Source organism: Anastrepha ludens, chromosome 4 (genome assembly GCF_028408465.1).
Source record: "Anastrepha ludens isolate Willacy chromosome 4, idAnaLude1.1, whole genome shotgun sequence".
Taxonomy (NCBI): Eukaryota; Metazoa; Arthropoda; class Insecta; order Diptera; family Tephritidae; genus Anastrepha; species Anastrepha ludens.
In genome coordinates, this window is record NC_071500.1 from 106,732,914 (window position 1) to 106,751,870 (window position 18,957).

The following is an 18,957-nucleotide window of genomic DNA, read 5'->3' on the forward strand; positions in this document are numbered from 1 at the left end:
TTGAATTAACGCTACCCCTAAATCCATACTACATTTTTAAACTAAAAACAAACTTTATTTTTCCCAATTTTATTTTTCACATTAATTTACTAATTCACAACACGTTAAAGCTTTTAACTTAACAACTTAAATGAAAACAATTCATTCGCACATTTTACTGCCACCAACATCCGCCACCCGTTCCTTCTTTGCTTTCCCGCTATTGATATTTCGTGGTGCCCAGTTGCAAGCGAAAATATTAATTGTTATTTATTTTCGTGAGCATCTTTTCGCCGCTGTTTACAATTCCATTTGTTGTTTTTGCCTTCATTGTTTTTTGTTTTGCTGTCATTACCATTACCGCCGGTTCTCAGCACGGTGAGTCGTTTGTTTTGAACGGAACTCTATGGAGCGCACTTGTGTTGCACTGTTGTGTTGTTGTGTTGTTCATGCTTACACCAGCTTGCTTGTTGGCTTGCAATTTTCACAAAATTGCTAAAGAGCAATTGTTGTTTAGTTTGCCAGTCTTCCTTCGAATTTTCGCACATAGACATAAACACAAATACAATATATGAAATGTGCGCAAATATGTTGAGTGGTGTAGTGGTGGAAGCAAAGGAAGGAAGCAAGTGGAGAGTGATAGAGGCAGTCCAACTGCCAATTGCTGCTACTTGCGCAATTTTCATTTAAGATTTTTAGTTGTTTTGCTGCTGTTTTCGATCTTCTATTTATTTGTGTTTGTATTTGTATTTTTCTTTGTCACTACACTAATGGGATTTCAGTTGGAGTGTTGGCTGTTAGTTGTTGGTTGCTGCTTGCTGCCTGCAGCCGGCTACCATCGGTTGCCATTACCGCAACAACAACTGGCAATTGCCGGCAACTACTGCTTTGCTACTACTTCTACTTTTCCTTCAGTTTACTGCTGTAATGATAGTTGTATCACTACCACTACTACTAATACTGAATGCGGCCCGTATTTTTGTTGTTACTGCTGTTATTGTTGCCTGCAATTTTCGACTGCCTTTTTGAAATTGTTCGTAATGAAAACTATTTAAGTGCTTGCGATCTTTTAGGTTATCTTTTAGGCGCTGAGGCACTTGAGTTGCATTTGTAATTGCACTTTCTTTGGCACAGACGGAGAAGCAATTGAGACAAAAAAGCAACGAGTGCATAGTAAAAAATGGATATTTGCCATATATTGTGTTGCAAACTCTAGACTCCTGATTTTACTTATACATACATACAATTAAGTGTACATCGATATTGGTGCTCTCATGTATGCTGGAGGTAGGACCAATTAGATAGTTACTAGCTGGGTAATATAACTGTGCAAGCTATGAGAAGAAGTTTTTGAAGAAACTTGCGTTTCTTAATGCATTTACTTTATATTTTCGGGCTTATTACTCATATATCGAATATGTTGGCCTTTTTTGGCCACCCAATGCCCACCTTTTTCTGGTGCATTTGACAACTGGGCACATTGTCCTTCCTCGTACAATAGGACGTGCTCAGTAAGTCTAGGATTCGATTCCCTTGCTCTGTGGGTATTCTGAGTTTGAATCAAAACTTAGTACAAATACAGATTTCCTTTAATATCTCGATTTGAGTGCCACCTATAGTGTAAAAGTATTTGTTTTCATCTACCCAAAAAATGTTCGCTTTCAATATGAGTCGAATTGGATTTTTAAAAATATTTTATACCTAGCGGGTAAGCTGCGCATATGGAATGTGTCGCGATCAATTTTTAATAAGGCGGTCGCCTTAGCCGAATGTGTTTTTGTGTTAATACCACTCCGTAGATCTCGGGTTGGAAGCCTACTGGTAAGGTAAGAAACAGGAAATGGAGGAAAAGGCTTTTTCTAATAGCGGTTGACCCTCGACAGGCAATGACAAACCTCCGAGTGTATTTCTGCCATGAAAAAGTTCCTCATAAAAAACATTAAGAGGCAACATAAAACTGGTCTCCATTTTGGAATAAAATTATTTTTAATTGCAATTATTTTCTTATAAAAAAATAGCTCTTTCCATTGAAAATACCATATCAACCCAAGTTTCAAACTTTATAAAAATTGATAAAAATTTTCAAATTTTTTCGAAACTTTTGAAGAGAATATTAATAGAAAAATGAGTATGCAGTTTTAATACCCATTTACTGTTAGTAAATGTTTCTAAGAGTGAGTTTGAAGTAGCTCAACATTCTTGTGGATTGTTAATAATTTTTGTTTCCGGTGCTGCGCATTTTCTCCATATAACAAATTTTGATCCCCTGGGAACTTACTAAAATTGTATTTTCCATAAATCTAAGACCTCAGAATTCTATAAAAAAGAAATTTTAATTCTCAGTTCAGAATTTTTCTAAAAAAAAAAACAAAAATATGATTTGCTATAAAACTACATATTCAGATTTTTTCTAAAAGCAGAAAAACAACAAAAAAAAAAAAAAAGAAACAATTCGCTATAAAGCTGCATACTCAGAATTCTAAATTCAGAATTTTTCAATTTTTTTTGTTTTTCGGTTTTTAGAAAAAATCTGAATATGTAGTTTTATAGCAAATCATATTTTTGTTCGTTTTTTTTGTTTTTAGAAAAATTTTGAATTGAGAATTAAAATTTGAAAAATTCTGACTATAAAGTGTGAACATTTGACGAAAATCATGCGAACTTTTATAAGTTTTGCAAATAAACGTTTCCTGGTTGTTGTTGTTGTTTTTGGGCAACAACTAGCTCTTCGAGGTGTTCAAAAAGCGGCAATCACAGAGGAAGTGGAAGACAGCTTTTTTTTTCTCCGGGTGATTATAACTATGACAACATTTATTCTAAGCGATGCCCATTTTGGTTGCCTACTCTACTATGGAGACTGTGGAATGCATCTCGCTTTTCGCAACAATACTCTCTTTCAACTACCTTTCACCCACCTTTTCACTTATTCCTCTTCTTCTTCGGCAGATATGCACCCAAAGCAATTGCACTGTTTGTCAGCTTGTCTGTTTGCCTATTTGTCTATTTGCTTATAAAAACACTTGTTTTCCCTCTACGGCACGTCTCCTCTTTCACTATTTTCTAAATGCTGCTGCATTTTTTCTTTTTCACCATCTCTTTGTTTGTTCTGCATTTTTTCTTTGCTCACCGCTGACGGCAAAATCGGCCTTCCCTTCCTTGCCAGTACAGACGAGTTGCACAAAATAATTGTTAACTTCTTGTTGCTATGTCTTATATTTCTTGCATTGCATTGGCGGTTTGCTCTTTTTTGGTGGTGGTTGTGTTGGTACACTTGAATGCACACTCACCAAAAGTTTTGCTTCAAGACAAATTGATAGCGCACACTAACTGTTGTTTGCTACCCATTACCACTTTTCTCCAATTTCCTTTGTCACTATAGAACAATTTCCACAAAAGTACTCTGCACGAAGCAATACACTTTGCAGCCATTGCGCCAGTGTGTGTGTTTGTGCCATGGAAGGAAATGCAATAAAAACAACAAACAATTCATATGTCCGTTGCAACTGATGTCTGCAATTAATTATCGAAAGTGGGCGCTGCAACTACTTGCACAACTACAAGCACACGCAAGCATAGAGACGTACTTGTGCTCACTTGCAAGCAAGCAACACTTCAAAGACAGATGAAATAACTGAATAAGTGGACTGAACTCAAACGAAACGAAATTGAGCTAGAAATGGTATATGCACACATACATACACAAAAATATATATATGTATGCGTGAAAACGGCAGATTAGAGAAACGCTCGCTTATATGTATGCAGTTAATGCACATTCATATGTATGCTTGTCTATGCCATTGGCAGTCGATCGATTGTGCGCGCATACATACATACTCACAGATACACCTATTCATAGCTCTAGGTGCTGTATTTCTTATTTAACACTATAGAAAGTGGAAATTTATTTTATTTGGTCGGTCGTTGAAGTGGTCGGTAATTGCAGAAAACGCCTGAAGAAAATGTGCAACTGTTTGTGGGAGAGAGTGAGCAAGAGAGAGAGAGAGGCAGGGTGCGAGTGAGAGTGGGAGAGAGAGCAAAAGTGAATAGAACCATCGGAAAAGCTGTTGCTTAAAACGCCGCAAGCGTAAGCTTAAGTACAGAAAATGTACAATCAGGCAAGGGCGGAGGGGGCGTCGTACAGGTGTGGCAAATAAGAACGAGAATGCATGAAAATTAAATACCGCTTTTAGGTAATTGATGTGGGGTCATCTGGCTGTATGCATTAAACACCACTACTAGACATAAAAACACCCCCGCCCAGAGGTGGTGTTTACTATCGTGCAACGATTTTAGTTCGTAACTGTAAATAATTGAAAAATTGTTTACTTGATTGCTTACTGGCAATTAAATTTCTAGCACCTCCTGTTTTGCCCGTCCTACTTTTTGTGAGTTTTGTGAGTTTTTCATTTGTGGCCATATAAGTGCAATTGCGATGTGAATGAATTATTAAAGCATACATTTAGGTTGGTTATGTAATTTGTAGTAATAATTCGTTGTAATTTTATTAGAGTGCATTAATTTGCTTTCTGCTTTACCTTTTACTCACAATTTTTAATGATGATGACTTTATTTATTGTTTGGTGCGAAACTTACCTGAAATAAAAAATGGTGAGAGAGAGAAAAAATATTATTGTATTTTTTTATATGGTACAATAAAATTCATTTATGCATGGGAGAATAAGATGTCATTTAATAATAAAAGTGTGTCACGTAAAATTTCGTTAATTGATGTACTTTTTACACTGTGTTTATACTGTGTGTGATATTGACGTGAGGTGCGTAAGACTTTTATATTTAATTTAAATGGCTAAGCCTAAATGTAGTAAAACACCGAATTTTGTTGAATATATTTATTAATAAACTTCTTATAAATTAAATATTACAGCTAAGGAGAGAAGGCGCAGCAATCCAGGATAGCTGGTTGTGCGTTGGGTCTGGGACCCGCCACGTAAAAATTCCCCCAATGAAAACGAAAGCAAAGACTCGTATGAGAACTGCCTACCCTGATGCCGATCCCTGCGAACAAACTAAAAATTACGATTTGAGGGCACGCAAAGGAAAAGTGCCTCAGTCCGGCTGGTTGATATCCACGTGAGAATAATCATTGCCATTCAAGAAATGCGATGGACGGGGCAAGGCTTGGACCTTGTGACGTCTAGCACTAGAGCTGCCATGTAAAGAATCGCAAATTCGGTGTTTTTTTGTAGTGGGAGATAGGCTTCGTCACCAGGCACTTAAGTTCACCCCGGTGGACGAGCGTCCCGAAATAAACCGCATCAAAGTGAGATTCTTTAACCCCTCGCTCATTCACGTCCACGCGCTGATGGAAGAGAAGAACGATGAGCGCAAAAGATTACGAGCAAGATTATGAGCGCCTGGAACGTTCCTATAAGCCTTACCTCCGCCCCGACTTAAAACTCGTGCTTGGCGACTTCAATGCCAGGGTGGGCAAGAAAGGAATTTTTGGTCCCACTGTTGGGAAATTCAGCCTGCATAACGAAACATTTGGTAATGAACAGAGGTTGATCGTCTGCGCCGAGGCTCGAAGCACTAGATTCCAGCATAAAAAGATACACCAAGCTACGTGGTTGTTTCCTGGTTGAAAAATATGAAACCAGGTCGATCATATTGTGATAGATGGAAGGCGCGCTTTTAGTCACTTCTAGTGTTTTAGATGTACGTACGATCCGAGGACCCAACATCGACTCGGTTCATTACCTCGTTGTGACCAAATGTTTGTTATGTTTATTGGTTTAAGTTTCTTTGGAAAAACAACATCAACAGGTTTATGGTTTAGCTTTTCAAGTTGTATTGGAAATGAATAACTTTTAATAAATTAAAATCACATTTTGAAATTATACTTCTTTTCGTTTTTAATTTTTAGATTTTAATAGAGCGATTCATCTCAACTAAATGACTTTTCGCTCCCCTAAATGATTTGAGTACCAATAAAAGTAACAGTAAGTTTTATTGCCTAATTATTGGCGCGCATGAAAACAATAAATACTTGATCTGCTTTAAACTGTTTTCCCATTTTAACCAAACCATTCCACATTGCATAATATACAATATTAATATAAAACTCGTGACTTAATTTGTTCATTAATAGTCTGCGTTGCATATTTTTCGGTGCCCATTAAGGTTACAAAAGTTCCCCTTTGCCATCTTCATTTGCTATTCGCCTCAAACTAACCGCACTCTATCAAATGGAGCTACGAGTTTATGTCCTCATTTGTCATATTCCACCACGCCAAACAGTATGCAATAAAATATGAAATTTTTTGTGATATCGCTTAAGCCCAGCAAGCAAGTTAAGCGCACGGACGTATAGGCTCGCGGCAAATATTAGCGCTTGGTAGGAAATTTTTTCTTATGACTTGTCTCAGCGGGACATGTAGGCATGTGGTTGTAAGAAAAAAAAAAAAACAAAAAAGAGTGATATATATTAGCCGAACAGTCTAGAAAAGCATAAAGTTGTCAGTGAAATTGCTGGGGGTAACAATATTTTGACTTCAATTAATCATCTTAACAAACAATAAAAAATATATTTTATGAAAGCATACATTAGGGCGTGCACGCTAAGACTGTTGCTCATTTGAAATGTTTTTGTTGGCGGAAGCAAGGCTAGTGATAGGCGTGCAAACAATCATATAAAGGCATGTGTCGCATATATCAAGTAAAATACAAGAACAACGATGTGGCAGGAAACCGGACAGCGGGATGTTCGAGGGGAAAAACAAATTAAAACATTCCGGCGACGTGACTAAACAATTGAAAAGATGATGCCATAGAAATGCTTGTTGCTTTGTGCTATGTATTACTGCGCATATCTACAGCCACATCAACTTCTCTGCTTTTTTGTGTTCAACGCCAAAAAGTATGCTAAAGAAAATTATTGTGGCAACTTCATTCTTTTCGCTCCTCTTTATACTATGAATGAGTATAAATGTTGGTGCAAATGTAATGCTCGAATGCCAAAACTGAAATGAACTGCTGTTACGCCTGTTTGCATCGCTTTGTTGTTGTGTATGCCTCTATGCTATTTTTGTACTCTTCTTATTCTACTTATACTTTCTACTGTTGGTTGCGCAAAATCAAAGGGATATTCAACGGTGCGCAACAAGCGGCGAACAAGTGGGCGCAAACAAACACCAACAGAGTAACTGTACCACCGTCAAAGTTTGTTTGCATTGCTCAACCAAACAGCGTGTGGCCACAGCTAGGCGGACAAAAAACTGTTGCATACCAACAGGCGCTATGCGCACATTATTTCTATTTTTTTAGTCAACTGGGGAACTGTTGCGCTTTTCTGTTTGTTTGCCAGGCGATAACAGTGGCGGAGATGTCTGAGTGAATGCCAACAAAGCTTTCTGTAGAAAAACGCGAAGGTGGGTGTGGAGTGTGCAAAAAATTTGTAGAACTGAAGCAAGAATTGCACAAAAGTTGTGCAAATATTTGCAAATAAATATGGAAGAGTGTGAGATAAAAAGGGAGTTTTAGAAAAAATCTAACTTTTCTGGATTAGTTGAGAAATTTTAATTTCCTCTGTCTAAAATTCATTGATTCTCTAACAAAAATTTAAAAAGGAGAGTAGAACAATTTTAGAGTTTTTAGTAACCGAAAAATGCTCAGGTTATCTCGCGTGCCATGGGAGACAAGGTGTTGGGAGATAAGTTCATTGTGGATAGCGAATATTGAACACCAAAATAAAAGTGATCACATTTACAGTTAGTTTCTTTCAACATTCTTCACCCAAAAGCAGATTTTGAATCTGTAGTCCTGGTCTATTTCTCTAAATGACTTGTGTGGGAGATTTCAGTAGACGAAAATGCCATTGATTGTAGTGAATAGTCAATAATAATTTTAATACAAAATAATAATTATTATTATTTTCAATCAGCCTTTTGGGTGGTGAAAATTTTAAAGTTTTGTGTGAGCAACGGTCTAAAAAATATTTCATTCCGTAACGGATCAAATTTTTTTTTAATTTATTTTATTATATTTTCTTACTTAATTTTAATTGAATTTTATTTTTTTACGTTATTTTAATTAATTTTTAAAATTGTATTTAATTTCTTTCACAACATTTTGAATGGAATTTTTTTATTTAATATAGTTTATTTTATTTTCTTACTTTATTTTAATCACACTTTATTAATTTGGTAATTTTTTTAAATTTAATTAATTTTTTGTATATATTTATTCGAATTTTTTTATTTTATTTTCTTTTTGGTTCATTTTCTTAAATTTAATATTTTTAATGAAATTCTTTAATGTTATATTTTTTGTTACTGTATTTTATTTATCTTTTTCTTACATTTAACTTTTTTTTTGTAATTTATTCATATTTGTTTTTATTGCCTTTTTTATTTGATTTTTTCTTTTATCCGCTATTTTGTTTTGCTTTATTTGAATCTCAAATTCGTTTTATTTAATTCGTATTTTTTGTCAATAAAAATTTTCTTTTCATTATATACAATACTATTTTTTTTATTTATATACTTTTTTTAATATGACATTTATTTTTTATTTAATGATTTTTATTTTTTATTTTTTAATGTGTTTAATATACTTATTTTTTCTTAACTTTCTTATTTGGCTTAACTTTTTTATTACATTTTAAATATTTTATTAATTTTTTTATTCTATTGGTTTTTTTATTTTATTGTATTGTTTAATTAATTTTTAAAATTTTTTTCTATATTAGATAAATATAAAATTTTCTAATTTAACTTCCAATTTATTTATTTTAGTTTCATTTGATATTTTCTATAAATTTATTTAATTTTTTAATTTTATTTTTGTTTTAAGTTAAGCTAGTTTTTTCTTATTTGTTTAAAGCTTTTTCCTATACTGAATATTTTTATTTTGCTATTTTATTTAATTTCATCTAAATTTACTTTTTAATTTAATTTTAGCACAATAATTTTTTAATTGAACTTTTTTATATTTGTAAATTAAATTTTTAATTTTTGTTTCAATTTTATTTGATTTATTTACTTATTTATATTTTTAGTTTTATAAAATTATCTTATTTTGCTTTACTCATTTCGTTTTAATTACTTATGCTTCTTATTCTTATTCTATTATTTTTAAATTTAAAAAAATTGCTTATCGTCTCTTAGATAGATTGCAAATAATAAATTAAAACAAAAATAAATAAAAACATATTTTATTGTATTTCTGTTTTATTTAATAATTAAATTTTTAATATTAGTTAATTATTTAAATATACCCGCATTTCTTTTCACATCATTTGATCTTATCCCCACTTTTAGTCATACCTGACCCTTTTCACAAATAGTTCACATTTCACCTTTTTTCGCACTTCTGCAATTCCTACTTGTGGGCATGTAATTTAAAATTCTCTAAGCGCCTTCTCTTCCTTATACAGAAAAAAGTAATTTCCATTTGTGTTCCGCTATCATGAATGGGTATTAAGGGTGAGTGCTTTCAATTGCTCAACTTCGAGTGTTTATTTGCTGTATTTTCACTCACTCATTCAATGTTTGCTGTATATAAAAAGTGTTCTCGCATAATTGAAGCAGAAATCCCATTTAAAAGCACTTGATGCATGTTCGCACGTTGACGCGCATAAATTCAAGGCAAAATACAAATAGAATTGAATGAATGAGTGCGGGCATCGAGCATTGTTAATACCTGAAAGTATGCAACAGTATAGCCAGTATGCGAATGCTGAAATGGAAAGTTATTTGATTGCCCCCAATAAAACGACAGCAAGGAATTAAACGAGAAATATTGCAAATGTGGATGATGAACAAACAAAAGTGGAAATGATAAAAAAAAAGAAAACCAATGGTCGGAATAACATAGCCAGAATGCCTGCGGCTCTGCTATGGATCTATGTAAATGCTATGCAAACAAGTTACGGCCGTAGGCGAGATCGCACACAACACAGCCACAACTACTGCCATGCGCTGTGGGCAACTGAGTGCTCACTGAATTGCAAGTCTATTTGCTTTACACTTAATGTATCAATTAAAAATTATTAAGTTTGCTAATATGCCAAGGCACGTACGAGGCATTAAAGCGAACACTGCCGCTCGTGTTTCCCTTCTACCCAGTTCTAACCATACATAAATGTCCTTGCCCGCCTTTATAGTGGATATGCTATGCGCTATGTGGCCGGTCTACGTGAAGCAGATGCTGGAATTTATTATAATGAAATTCTCTTAGCCGACCAAATGAACTGGCTGGCCGAGCGGAAGGACAGTAATATGCTGCGCTATGTTTGTAATGTAATGTGGTTTGCTTTCAGAGCCACCTTTGGGCTGGTGGCACGGAATAGCTGGGAAAGCGGGTTACGTACGCCGTAATTTCGCTTAAGCATTGGAAAGCTTTTGACAGGCAGTGGCATATTGGGTCTTTTGCGAGAAGGGCTTCATTGTTGCTGCAATTTACACCGTTGCTGTTGTTTGAAATGTGTGGAACATCTTGTAGACTAATTTTGTTCAGCTCATTGTGCGCTTTGAGAGAATTTGATATATCGATTTTGTACCACTCATTTGCCCGCTTTTGGCGATGTACTTATAAGAAGGTTGTTGCCTACTTATAGGCGATATGGAGTATGAATAAATTGTTGACTATATGTGAGATTCTGAGTTCGTCAAGGTATTTTCACTAGTGGGGAAGATAAGTAAATGTAACTCAAGGACTACGTTGGGTACTTGAAGTGATGAGCCAGTTTATGTGTTAGTGGGTGAGATAGTGAATTATCCGTTATTGTAGATGTAAAGCAAACTGTTTCTAAAATAACAAACTTACGAGAGTGACCTCTGGTAGTGGAAAATGTATTTAAGGAATAAATTGGTTAGTGTATATTGAAGCCGTCGTAGCCGAATGGGTTGGTACGTGCATACCATTCGGGAGGGCGTAGGTTCGAATCTCTATGCAAGAAACACCAAAATGATGGAAACAGTTTTTTCAGATAGCGGTCGCCCCTCGGACAGGAAATTATAAGTGCCGAGTGTATTTATGCCATGAAAAAGCTGCTCATTAAAAACTATTTGCCGATCGGAGTCGACTTGAACTGTAGGCTTCTTTATTGTCTACACAGAACTGCCGATTTACCATAAGATTTTCGCACTGAAAAATTTGTTTTGTTCGAGAATGAATTGTTTAAATTCAGATAGTCGTTGGAAAAAATCGTTCAATAGAGAAAGTAATCAAGTCTTCGAAATTACTGGCATCTATTTATGAATGTAACCTTTGCCGCAATGGGGATAAAAAGCACTTGATTCCTTGATCGATACCGGGATCGTCTGCAGCTGTTCCACATTACGAGCCTGCGGGATCAGCACCAATTACAGCACTGCCAAAGTAAAAATAGTAGAGTTATTATTCAAATAAAAGAATCACGCAGCCAGAGCGAGCCACAAAAATGCCTTGTTACTAAAGGGTGATCAGAGTGGAGATACTTTTTCCAATAAGGGTTTCTGTGACAGATCACGCATGACTATTGTCGAACTAAGTACTTAATTTTTTTCTGTGATATCCACAACATTTGGTTCCAACAAGATGGCGCTATTTGCCATACAGACGCGAAACAATGGACTTACTGCATCGTCGTTTTGGGTACGTAAAGTCTAAATACTTTGTGAATAAATCAGCTTTGATTGAAGCATTGGAAGTCATTCACGAGATACCGACCACAGTCCTCCAGCGAGTCATTCAAAATTGGTGTTTACGGGTGGCCGAATTCCGACGCAGTTTCGACCAACACTTGAAAGGAGTTATCTTTAAAAAATTAATGAATACGTCTACACAAAAATATTAAAAATTGCTCAATCAATTTGAGTTTTCGTTATTCTATTTTGATTTAAAATCCGATACTTCCAAACTGATCAGCCCTAGGATCATTATTCAAGTACTTAAGAAAATCAATCACGCAGCCAAAGTGAAGCACAAAAATGTCGTGTAACTCTAATTGTTAGGACGGCCAGGTATCTAGAAATATTTACGAAAAGACGTTCAAGTTTCTCTGAAAAAAACTACTATTTATGTGCCCAAAAAAAAAAAAACAACTCGAAGGTAAGAGCGGCAAACTGTGGTTCCTACGCATGTGAAAGTTAGCCCAATGAAATTTTAGTAACTAACAGAGATCGACTATAAGGTTGCGAGTTCCTGTTTTTACACCAGGGCATTCAAAAATGTATATCCCTATTCCTGCCGTGTTTTGTCTTTACTGCCTTGCACCCATTAAGAAGCCGCTCGCATATCAGCCATGCTGTGTCTTAATGGCGATGGATTCAATGGCAATTAACATAAGCAAATACATGCGAGTGTGCAAGGAAATATGAATGGAAAGGAAAACTCTCCTTTCGCACAAATCTACATATGGTTGCATGTGTATGTAAGCATGTATATGTATTTGCAAGTGTATGCATACCCTTGTAGTCGACTAATGGGTAGTGGTCGTAACCCAGCCTGCCGCTGCGTAAATGTTACAGCCAAGGAAAGTAGAATAAATGCGAGAAATCATACATTGCTAACTTTTAGGCGCATTGTTGGTAGAAACAGGAACAAAAGGGATTTTATTATTATTCCAAGGCATAGCCCGAACAGCACGAAGTCCAGGATGACCAGGCAAAAACGAAAGATTGTACGATAGGATGGCAGAGTAAAAGTGTAGGCAAGAGATTGTGTGTGAATGTGATTAAGTGGTGCGGAGCAAAGAAAAGCGGGTGGCATGAATGAAAATATGCTGCGATGGTGTGTGTGTGCATTCATAAGAAAAATGGCTCTTTTAATTTAAATGCAAACACCTTTGTTTACTGCAGGCACACTCGCATATGCTTCTGCATAAATATATGGCTTGTTTTGCCGTACAGGATCAGTAGCAGCTGAAGCCTTGTGTATTTTTGTTTTTGCCTTGGTGTTCCAGGGGATTTATGTGATAATCATTTAAGTGAAAATTTAATTGCATACTTTATGAATGGGTTTTTAAAAGATTTCGCATAGGCTTAGTGCGAGTATATACATACATGCACACGCAAACACACGCATACTCAATAAATGAAAGTGCAAAATGAGTAAATGCTTGTGCAGAAATTCCATACAAAGTAACGATGTAATGGCACAATATGGCATGAAGCAGGTGGGATGGGTATTGAATGCTATTGAGAGGGTGAGTGTAGGTGTGTGTGTGTGTGACGTAAGTAAAATTTATGTAAATGTTAAGTAATGGTGCGAAAGGCCAGCAAAAAGCCATGACACCTTTACAGGTGGACATATACTTGCGCGCTCACTCACACCAGGATACACATACAAATGCATGATAGGATATACATACCTACAAAATACCGGTGGCACATTAATTTATGTATATGCTATTAAATTCATATGTACGCAAGTATATATGTACAATATATCGTTTATGTACTCCATTCATTTGCTCATAAATAAGCACTGCAGAAGTTGTGCACGCCTGCAAGTAGGCAATAAATAGTAACTGGTGCCCTGCATGTCGAAAGGTAAGGCAACTTAATGCCAATAGGTAAATATTGCTTGGCTTAAACTTTCAAGTATTTATGCGTCAGCGCTTTTATAATACAATGCACACATGCACTCATATACACACATACATACCTGTGCTACTAAGTAGTTACTCGCATGTATGAGAGAGCTCTAAGGTGAAATTTATGTTTAATAAAGTATGTGCCCGAAGAATTATGAGATTAAGTTGCATGCGTCTTGTTGTTGCTATTGCATACATTTAGCTTACCTTTGCTTTATTTGCTTTTATCGGCGCTAATGGATAAAGCGGATGAAAGCCGGGAAGCTGAATTAACTAAGGATGAGTAGTTATTAAAAAAACAAAGCAGAAAAAAAGAAAGCAAAAAAAAAAAATTATGAAAAGTTCCTTGGTAGAGTTTTTGTGCCCAGAATTATGCAATGCAAAGTTTGACGTTGCGTAATTTACTTACATTATAATTTACTCATTCACTGGACGTCTGGTTATGGTGGTGAGCTGTCGGAGCGTCTAACTATCTGTGCGATACCACTGAACGGCACGGGAACCATATTTATTTTTTTTCCGTGTTTAATTTTGAGGCTTTAATGAAGCGCAAGATTAGTCTAATCCCCACGTCGAACAGTTCCGTAAGAGAACTGAAAAGATATCCACCTAGAAAACCTGGTTTCAGCTAAGGCTGTACAATTGCAGAGGAAGTGCTTAACTGTTTCTTCGTCTTCTTCATCTCTACAACTTCTACAATATTCATGGGAGAAAACTCCTAATCTGAAGAAATACCTGCCAAATAGCCAATGACCGGCGACGCAAGCCACGGCCTTCGAGATATCCGCGCTTGAAAGACTAAGCAGTTGCACCTCAGGTAATATTGTATTTTAAGTATCAGACTGTTTGAATTATGCAACTTGAAGCCAATTCTGGTGAAAACAGAAAAATGGAAAATTTAATACAGTCTCAAGAGGATGAAATAAACTTTATAAGGTGAAAAGTGGAACTGGATGTTTTGTTTCACTGCCAGACGGATACTACAATGCCTCGCAGCAAGATGGTATCCAAGTGTCACCATGAAATAGAAAAATGGTTACATAATTTTAAGCGCATAAAAATACTTAGATACAATTACGTGTCCCAGCAAGATAATAACTATAGAAAAATTCAATGGAATACTTGTAACATAATTTTAGGCTCAATAAAAGACTAGGATACCACAATGACTCCCAGCAAGATAATAACGATAGAAGAATTCAATAGAAACGTTGTAATATATTATAATTTAAGGCGTAATAAAAACTTGATTCCTCCCAACAAGATAATAAATATAGAAATATTCAATGGAAAAAGTGTAACATAATTTTAGGCGCAATAAAATACTAAGATACCACAACGGCTCCCAGCAAGATAATAATAACAGAAAAATTCAATAGAAAAATTTTAACATAATTTTAGGCGAAATGAAAAATTTTCTGCGAATATAAAAATCCTTCATGGGAAATCATAAAGTAACTTTCGCATAAGCAAATAAAGCAGTTTTGCCATAAGTAAACATATGCAAAGTTCGCAAGTAGTTCATATACTTTTAGGCGCAAGCGATTGATTAAAGACAAACATTGTCATCGCTTGTAGTTGAACATTTTTTAATGTCTTTTAGAAATGTGTAAAAGCAAACACCAAATACCTAACTATAAAAAAACAAGAAAATTAATATACTGCTCGCCTCAAAGTATGCATTCCTACAATTCTATTATTTTCATTCACGTAAATGGTTTAATAGAAATTCATCTTAAAGTATTCGAATTGCAAGTAGAGCATGCGAAGTCTTGCATACATTCAGGCGATTAGGAATGATTTTCATTTTAACAGATAAAATAAACAATATTTAATATTGAAGTTGTTAAATAACTTATACACAAATTGCCTACAAGGAGCGATAATACATCTCTGTGGCTTGCATATAGACGCAGCTCATAGCCCAGCACTACCGCCTAAATATATGCAATAATAATTGTGCAAATATTTGTAATTACTTAATATTGTAATAATCTTTTACATTTTGCAGCCGCGGGTAAAATGTGAAAATGCAAACAATGAACCGCAAAATGAAGGACGCTGTGCAAAGTAAATACACACACATGCCCATACACATTTACATCCTTGCTTGCATGTTGTAAAGGCGGAGTTATGAAAATCACTGATTGTACGAAAGCTTAAACATTTGTGAAAGATTTTCCAAAGCAAACAAGCGCACACAGTCAAGTGGGCGTGCAAACATATTTATAGAATGTTATATATTAAATATATCGAACATACAGCCATCAGCCTTCACACATTTATATATAAATATATGAGCACAACCTCCAAAAAGTATGCTACATGTACGTATGGTAATTATACATTAGAGGAATTATTGTAAATATCCCCTAGGATATGCTTTGGCACAGGACCGACTGGCGCTATCAAATTGAGTTTAACAAATTTGTTGCTACTTGCTGTGCTGCTTACTTATATGTATAGTCTACTATTGGGCGCCCTAGCGTTCGCTGCATTATTGTTAATATATTATTAATGTTTACTTGGGTCAGCAGCATGGCAACGAATGAAGCTTGAGCGATACAAGCAGATGAAGACAACGTCATATTTTGCAAGAATTACGTAGAAAGAAAAAAAAAATTAAAAAAAATGAAATAAATATCACAAAACCAAAATTAGCGCTGAAAATTTGAGCAAAAAGGCACAAAAAGGGAAATTGAGTAAACAAGCAGCGCAGCACAATCGAAAGCCGGCGTTTCATGTGCACCCCTATACAATCATTGTTGTATGGAAAATTTTTAATTAAAATATACAAGCACATGCGTTGCATACACTGAGGTGGCTTGGAAAATTACAAGGATTACAAGCTTTGGCAAAATGCAAATATTTGCTGAAACTTTAACTCTCTGAAACTTGCGCTTGCTGCAGGATTTTTTAATAAAGTAATTTGGCAAATTTGGCTGAGCTAGGGATTAGGTGAGTTTTTCGTAGCAGATAAGAAAATATGATTGTGTGCTGGTAGGAGCATACTCACAGGCGCGTAATTAATTACTGATTGGATCAAAGTTTACTTAGGACTTTTATGTTGAGCGATGAGCGCGCAAGTATGCCGAAGAATATGAGTTAATCTAAGAAAAAGCATGTGCCGGTTCTTTTGGATGGCGGATGTTGCATAATTTTAGGAAAATACAAGTTTTTGCTATCTCAAATATAATACAGTATTCAGCGTGTATACATAGTATCTCCTTCAAACATTTGCAATTAGAGTTAATGCTAAAATAATTTGAGCGAGGAAGGGCTAAGTAAGGGCTTTTAATGCGTGATTTTTTTGATTTTGTTTTATTTTAAAAATATTGCATAATTTTAAGTGCCTGAGATAAGGACTAAGCTTTGAATCGAGTTACTGTTAGAGGAACTTAAATATGTTAGTCTAATCAAAATTTTAATAATAATTGTGAACAGGTATGCTCATTGAAAATGTTTCCAAAAACAAAAAAAAACAAAATGGGAAATAATTTCAGTGAAAAAGATAGTGTAAGAAAACATAATAAAAACATTTATACACATTTTTGAAAGAAATTGTCATGAACTAGTAGAAAAATACACTGACCATGTTATAAACCCCTTTTGTAACCGCAGTTTTTTAGCACGGCCAGTGATTTTTGATAATTTTTTACCCTGACGGCGTTGCACATTTTCCTATGTAACGAATTCAACACTTTTTATATGGGGGGAAATTGAAAATGATAAAAAATCAACGAAAATTCTCACTTCTGCTACTTTCAGCAATTTCCAGCTTCAGATGTTTGATCCACTTTTTATGCTGAAATTTGATCAGCTATAAAACTGCTTACAAAGTACTCGTAAATTCTGATTAAACTCCAAATATCAAATTAAAAATTAAACATTTTTCATTTATAGTATGACAATTTGCAAAGCACTCTCTTTTTAGCAACAAAGTAAATTTTCAGTGCGTAAAAAAAATTCATATCCGAGGGTAATTTGAAAAGTTTGTGCAAAGTAAGAGAGATGGCACTACTGTCACGTATCGAGGTTATATTTAGTTAGTAGCATCTCCTAAGTGAACACACACTAAATTCTGGCTGAAATCGTATTCATTGTATTTGGCATTCGTTTGAGTCGAGAAAGTCAACTGATTTTCCTTTTCCATCGCACCAGCTCTTGAAGAAAATTAGATTTGACAGCTGAAAGCAGCTTCTTCAGTGGCATACGGTAAACGGACATGAAAATATTCTTTTAACAGATGAGAAAATGTTCACGGTTGAAGAAGTTTTTAATAAACAAAACAAAAAAATATATGCTAAAACTTCTAAAGACGCAAAAAATGTTTTTTGAAGGGTTCAAAGTGGCCACCGTCCAGTCCCCGTAAAGATTTGGTGGGGCGTGTCTTATAAAGGCGTTACATCTCTTCATTTCTGTGAAAACGGGGCTAAGCCCAAGGCAAAAGTGTATCAGAAAGATGTCATAGAAGGCGTGGTGAGGCAGTTGAGCAGTACTCTCTTCAATGGAGAGCGTTGGATCTACCAGCAAGATTCGGCTCCAGTCCATAAGGCAAAAACCACTAGTGGCTATAAAACAATATTCCTGGGTTCATAGCCTGGGCTCAGAAGATTGGCCATCTGGAAGCCCAGATCTGAATTCATTGGACTACAGTTCGTGGTTAGAATTAAGAACATGGCCTGTCGAAGGACTCATTGAAATTTTGAGAGCCTCAAACTATATTTGGTTCGAGTAGCGACGTCAATATCCATGGAGACTGTGCGTGCTGCAATAGCTGAATGACCTAATTGTTTGAAGGCTTAACATTTTTTTGTTAAATATTTATATGATTAAATACTACTGTGGGCAAAAAGTAATGTGAATTTATTTGTCAAACTTCGCGGCATTACAGGATCTACGCAGATTTCTTTGGAGGTCGGGTACATTTAAAGAAAAGTAAAAGGGAATCCGCGTGCAGTACAATGGACGTACTACTGTGGGCAAAAAGTAAGGGATTAAAATTTCGCTCTAGTTATTTTTTTCATGAGTTGGCAGCACTGTTAATAACATCTGGGTCAACTTTCATGTCAATGTCATTATTAGTAATATATTTACGCTTGTGTTTACCAAACGACCAAAAGTGCATTTTTCGATTTTTACAATGTCTGATTTGATTCAGCAAAGAAGTGCCACCAAATTTTGTTTGCGGAATGAAATTTCGGCTGCGGAAACGTTTAGCATGTTGCAGAAGGCATTTGGTGATTCGACCATGTCGCAGAAAAATGTTTATAAGTGGTACAAAGACTTCAAAGAGGGTCGAGAACGTGTTGATGACTTGGAGCGCTCCGGACGACCATCGACGTCAACAGATCACCAACACGTCAATAAAGTGAAGGAGTTAGTGCTCAAAAATCGTCGGTTGACTGTTAAAGACCTTACTGATATGATCGGAATAT

The 18,957-nt window shown here is 35.4% G+C and overlaps 1 protein-coding gene across 1 annotated transcript in view; it reads right to left on the bottom strand.

Annotated features, from left to right (window-relative positions):
* Window positions 1-3,624: 3,624 nt before the first annotated feature.
* The window catches only part of LOC128860507 (CUGBP Elav-like family member 4), a 189,071-nt gene continuing 173,738 nt past the window's right edge, over window positions 3,625-18,957 (bottom strand). The window contains exon 4 of the mRNA XM_054098085.1: window positions 3,625-4,575. Coding sequence (XP_053954060.1) covers window positions 4,549-4,575 — 27 coding nt within the window. The 3' untranslated portion in view covers window positions 3,625-4,548. The remainder of the gene's footprint in view (window positions 4,576-18,957) is intronic.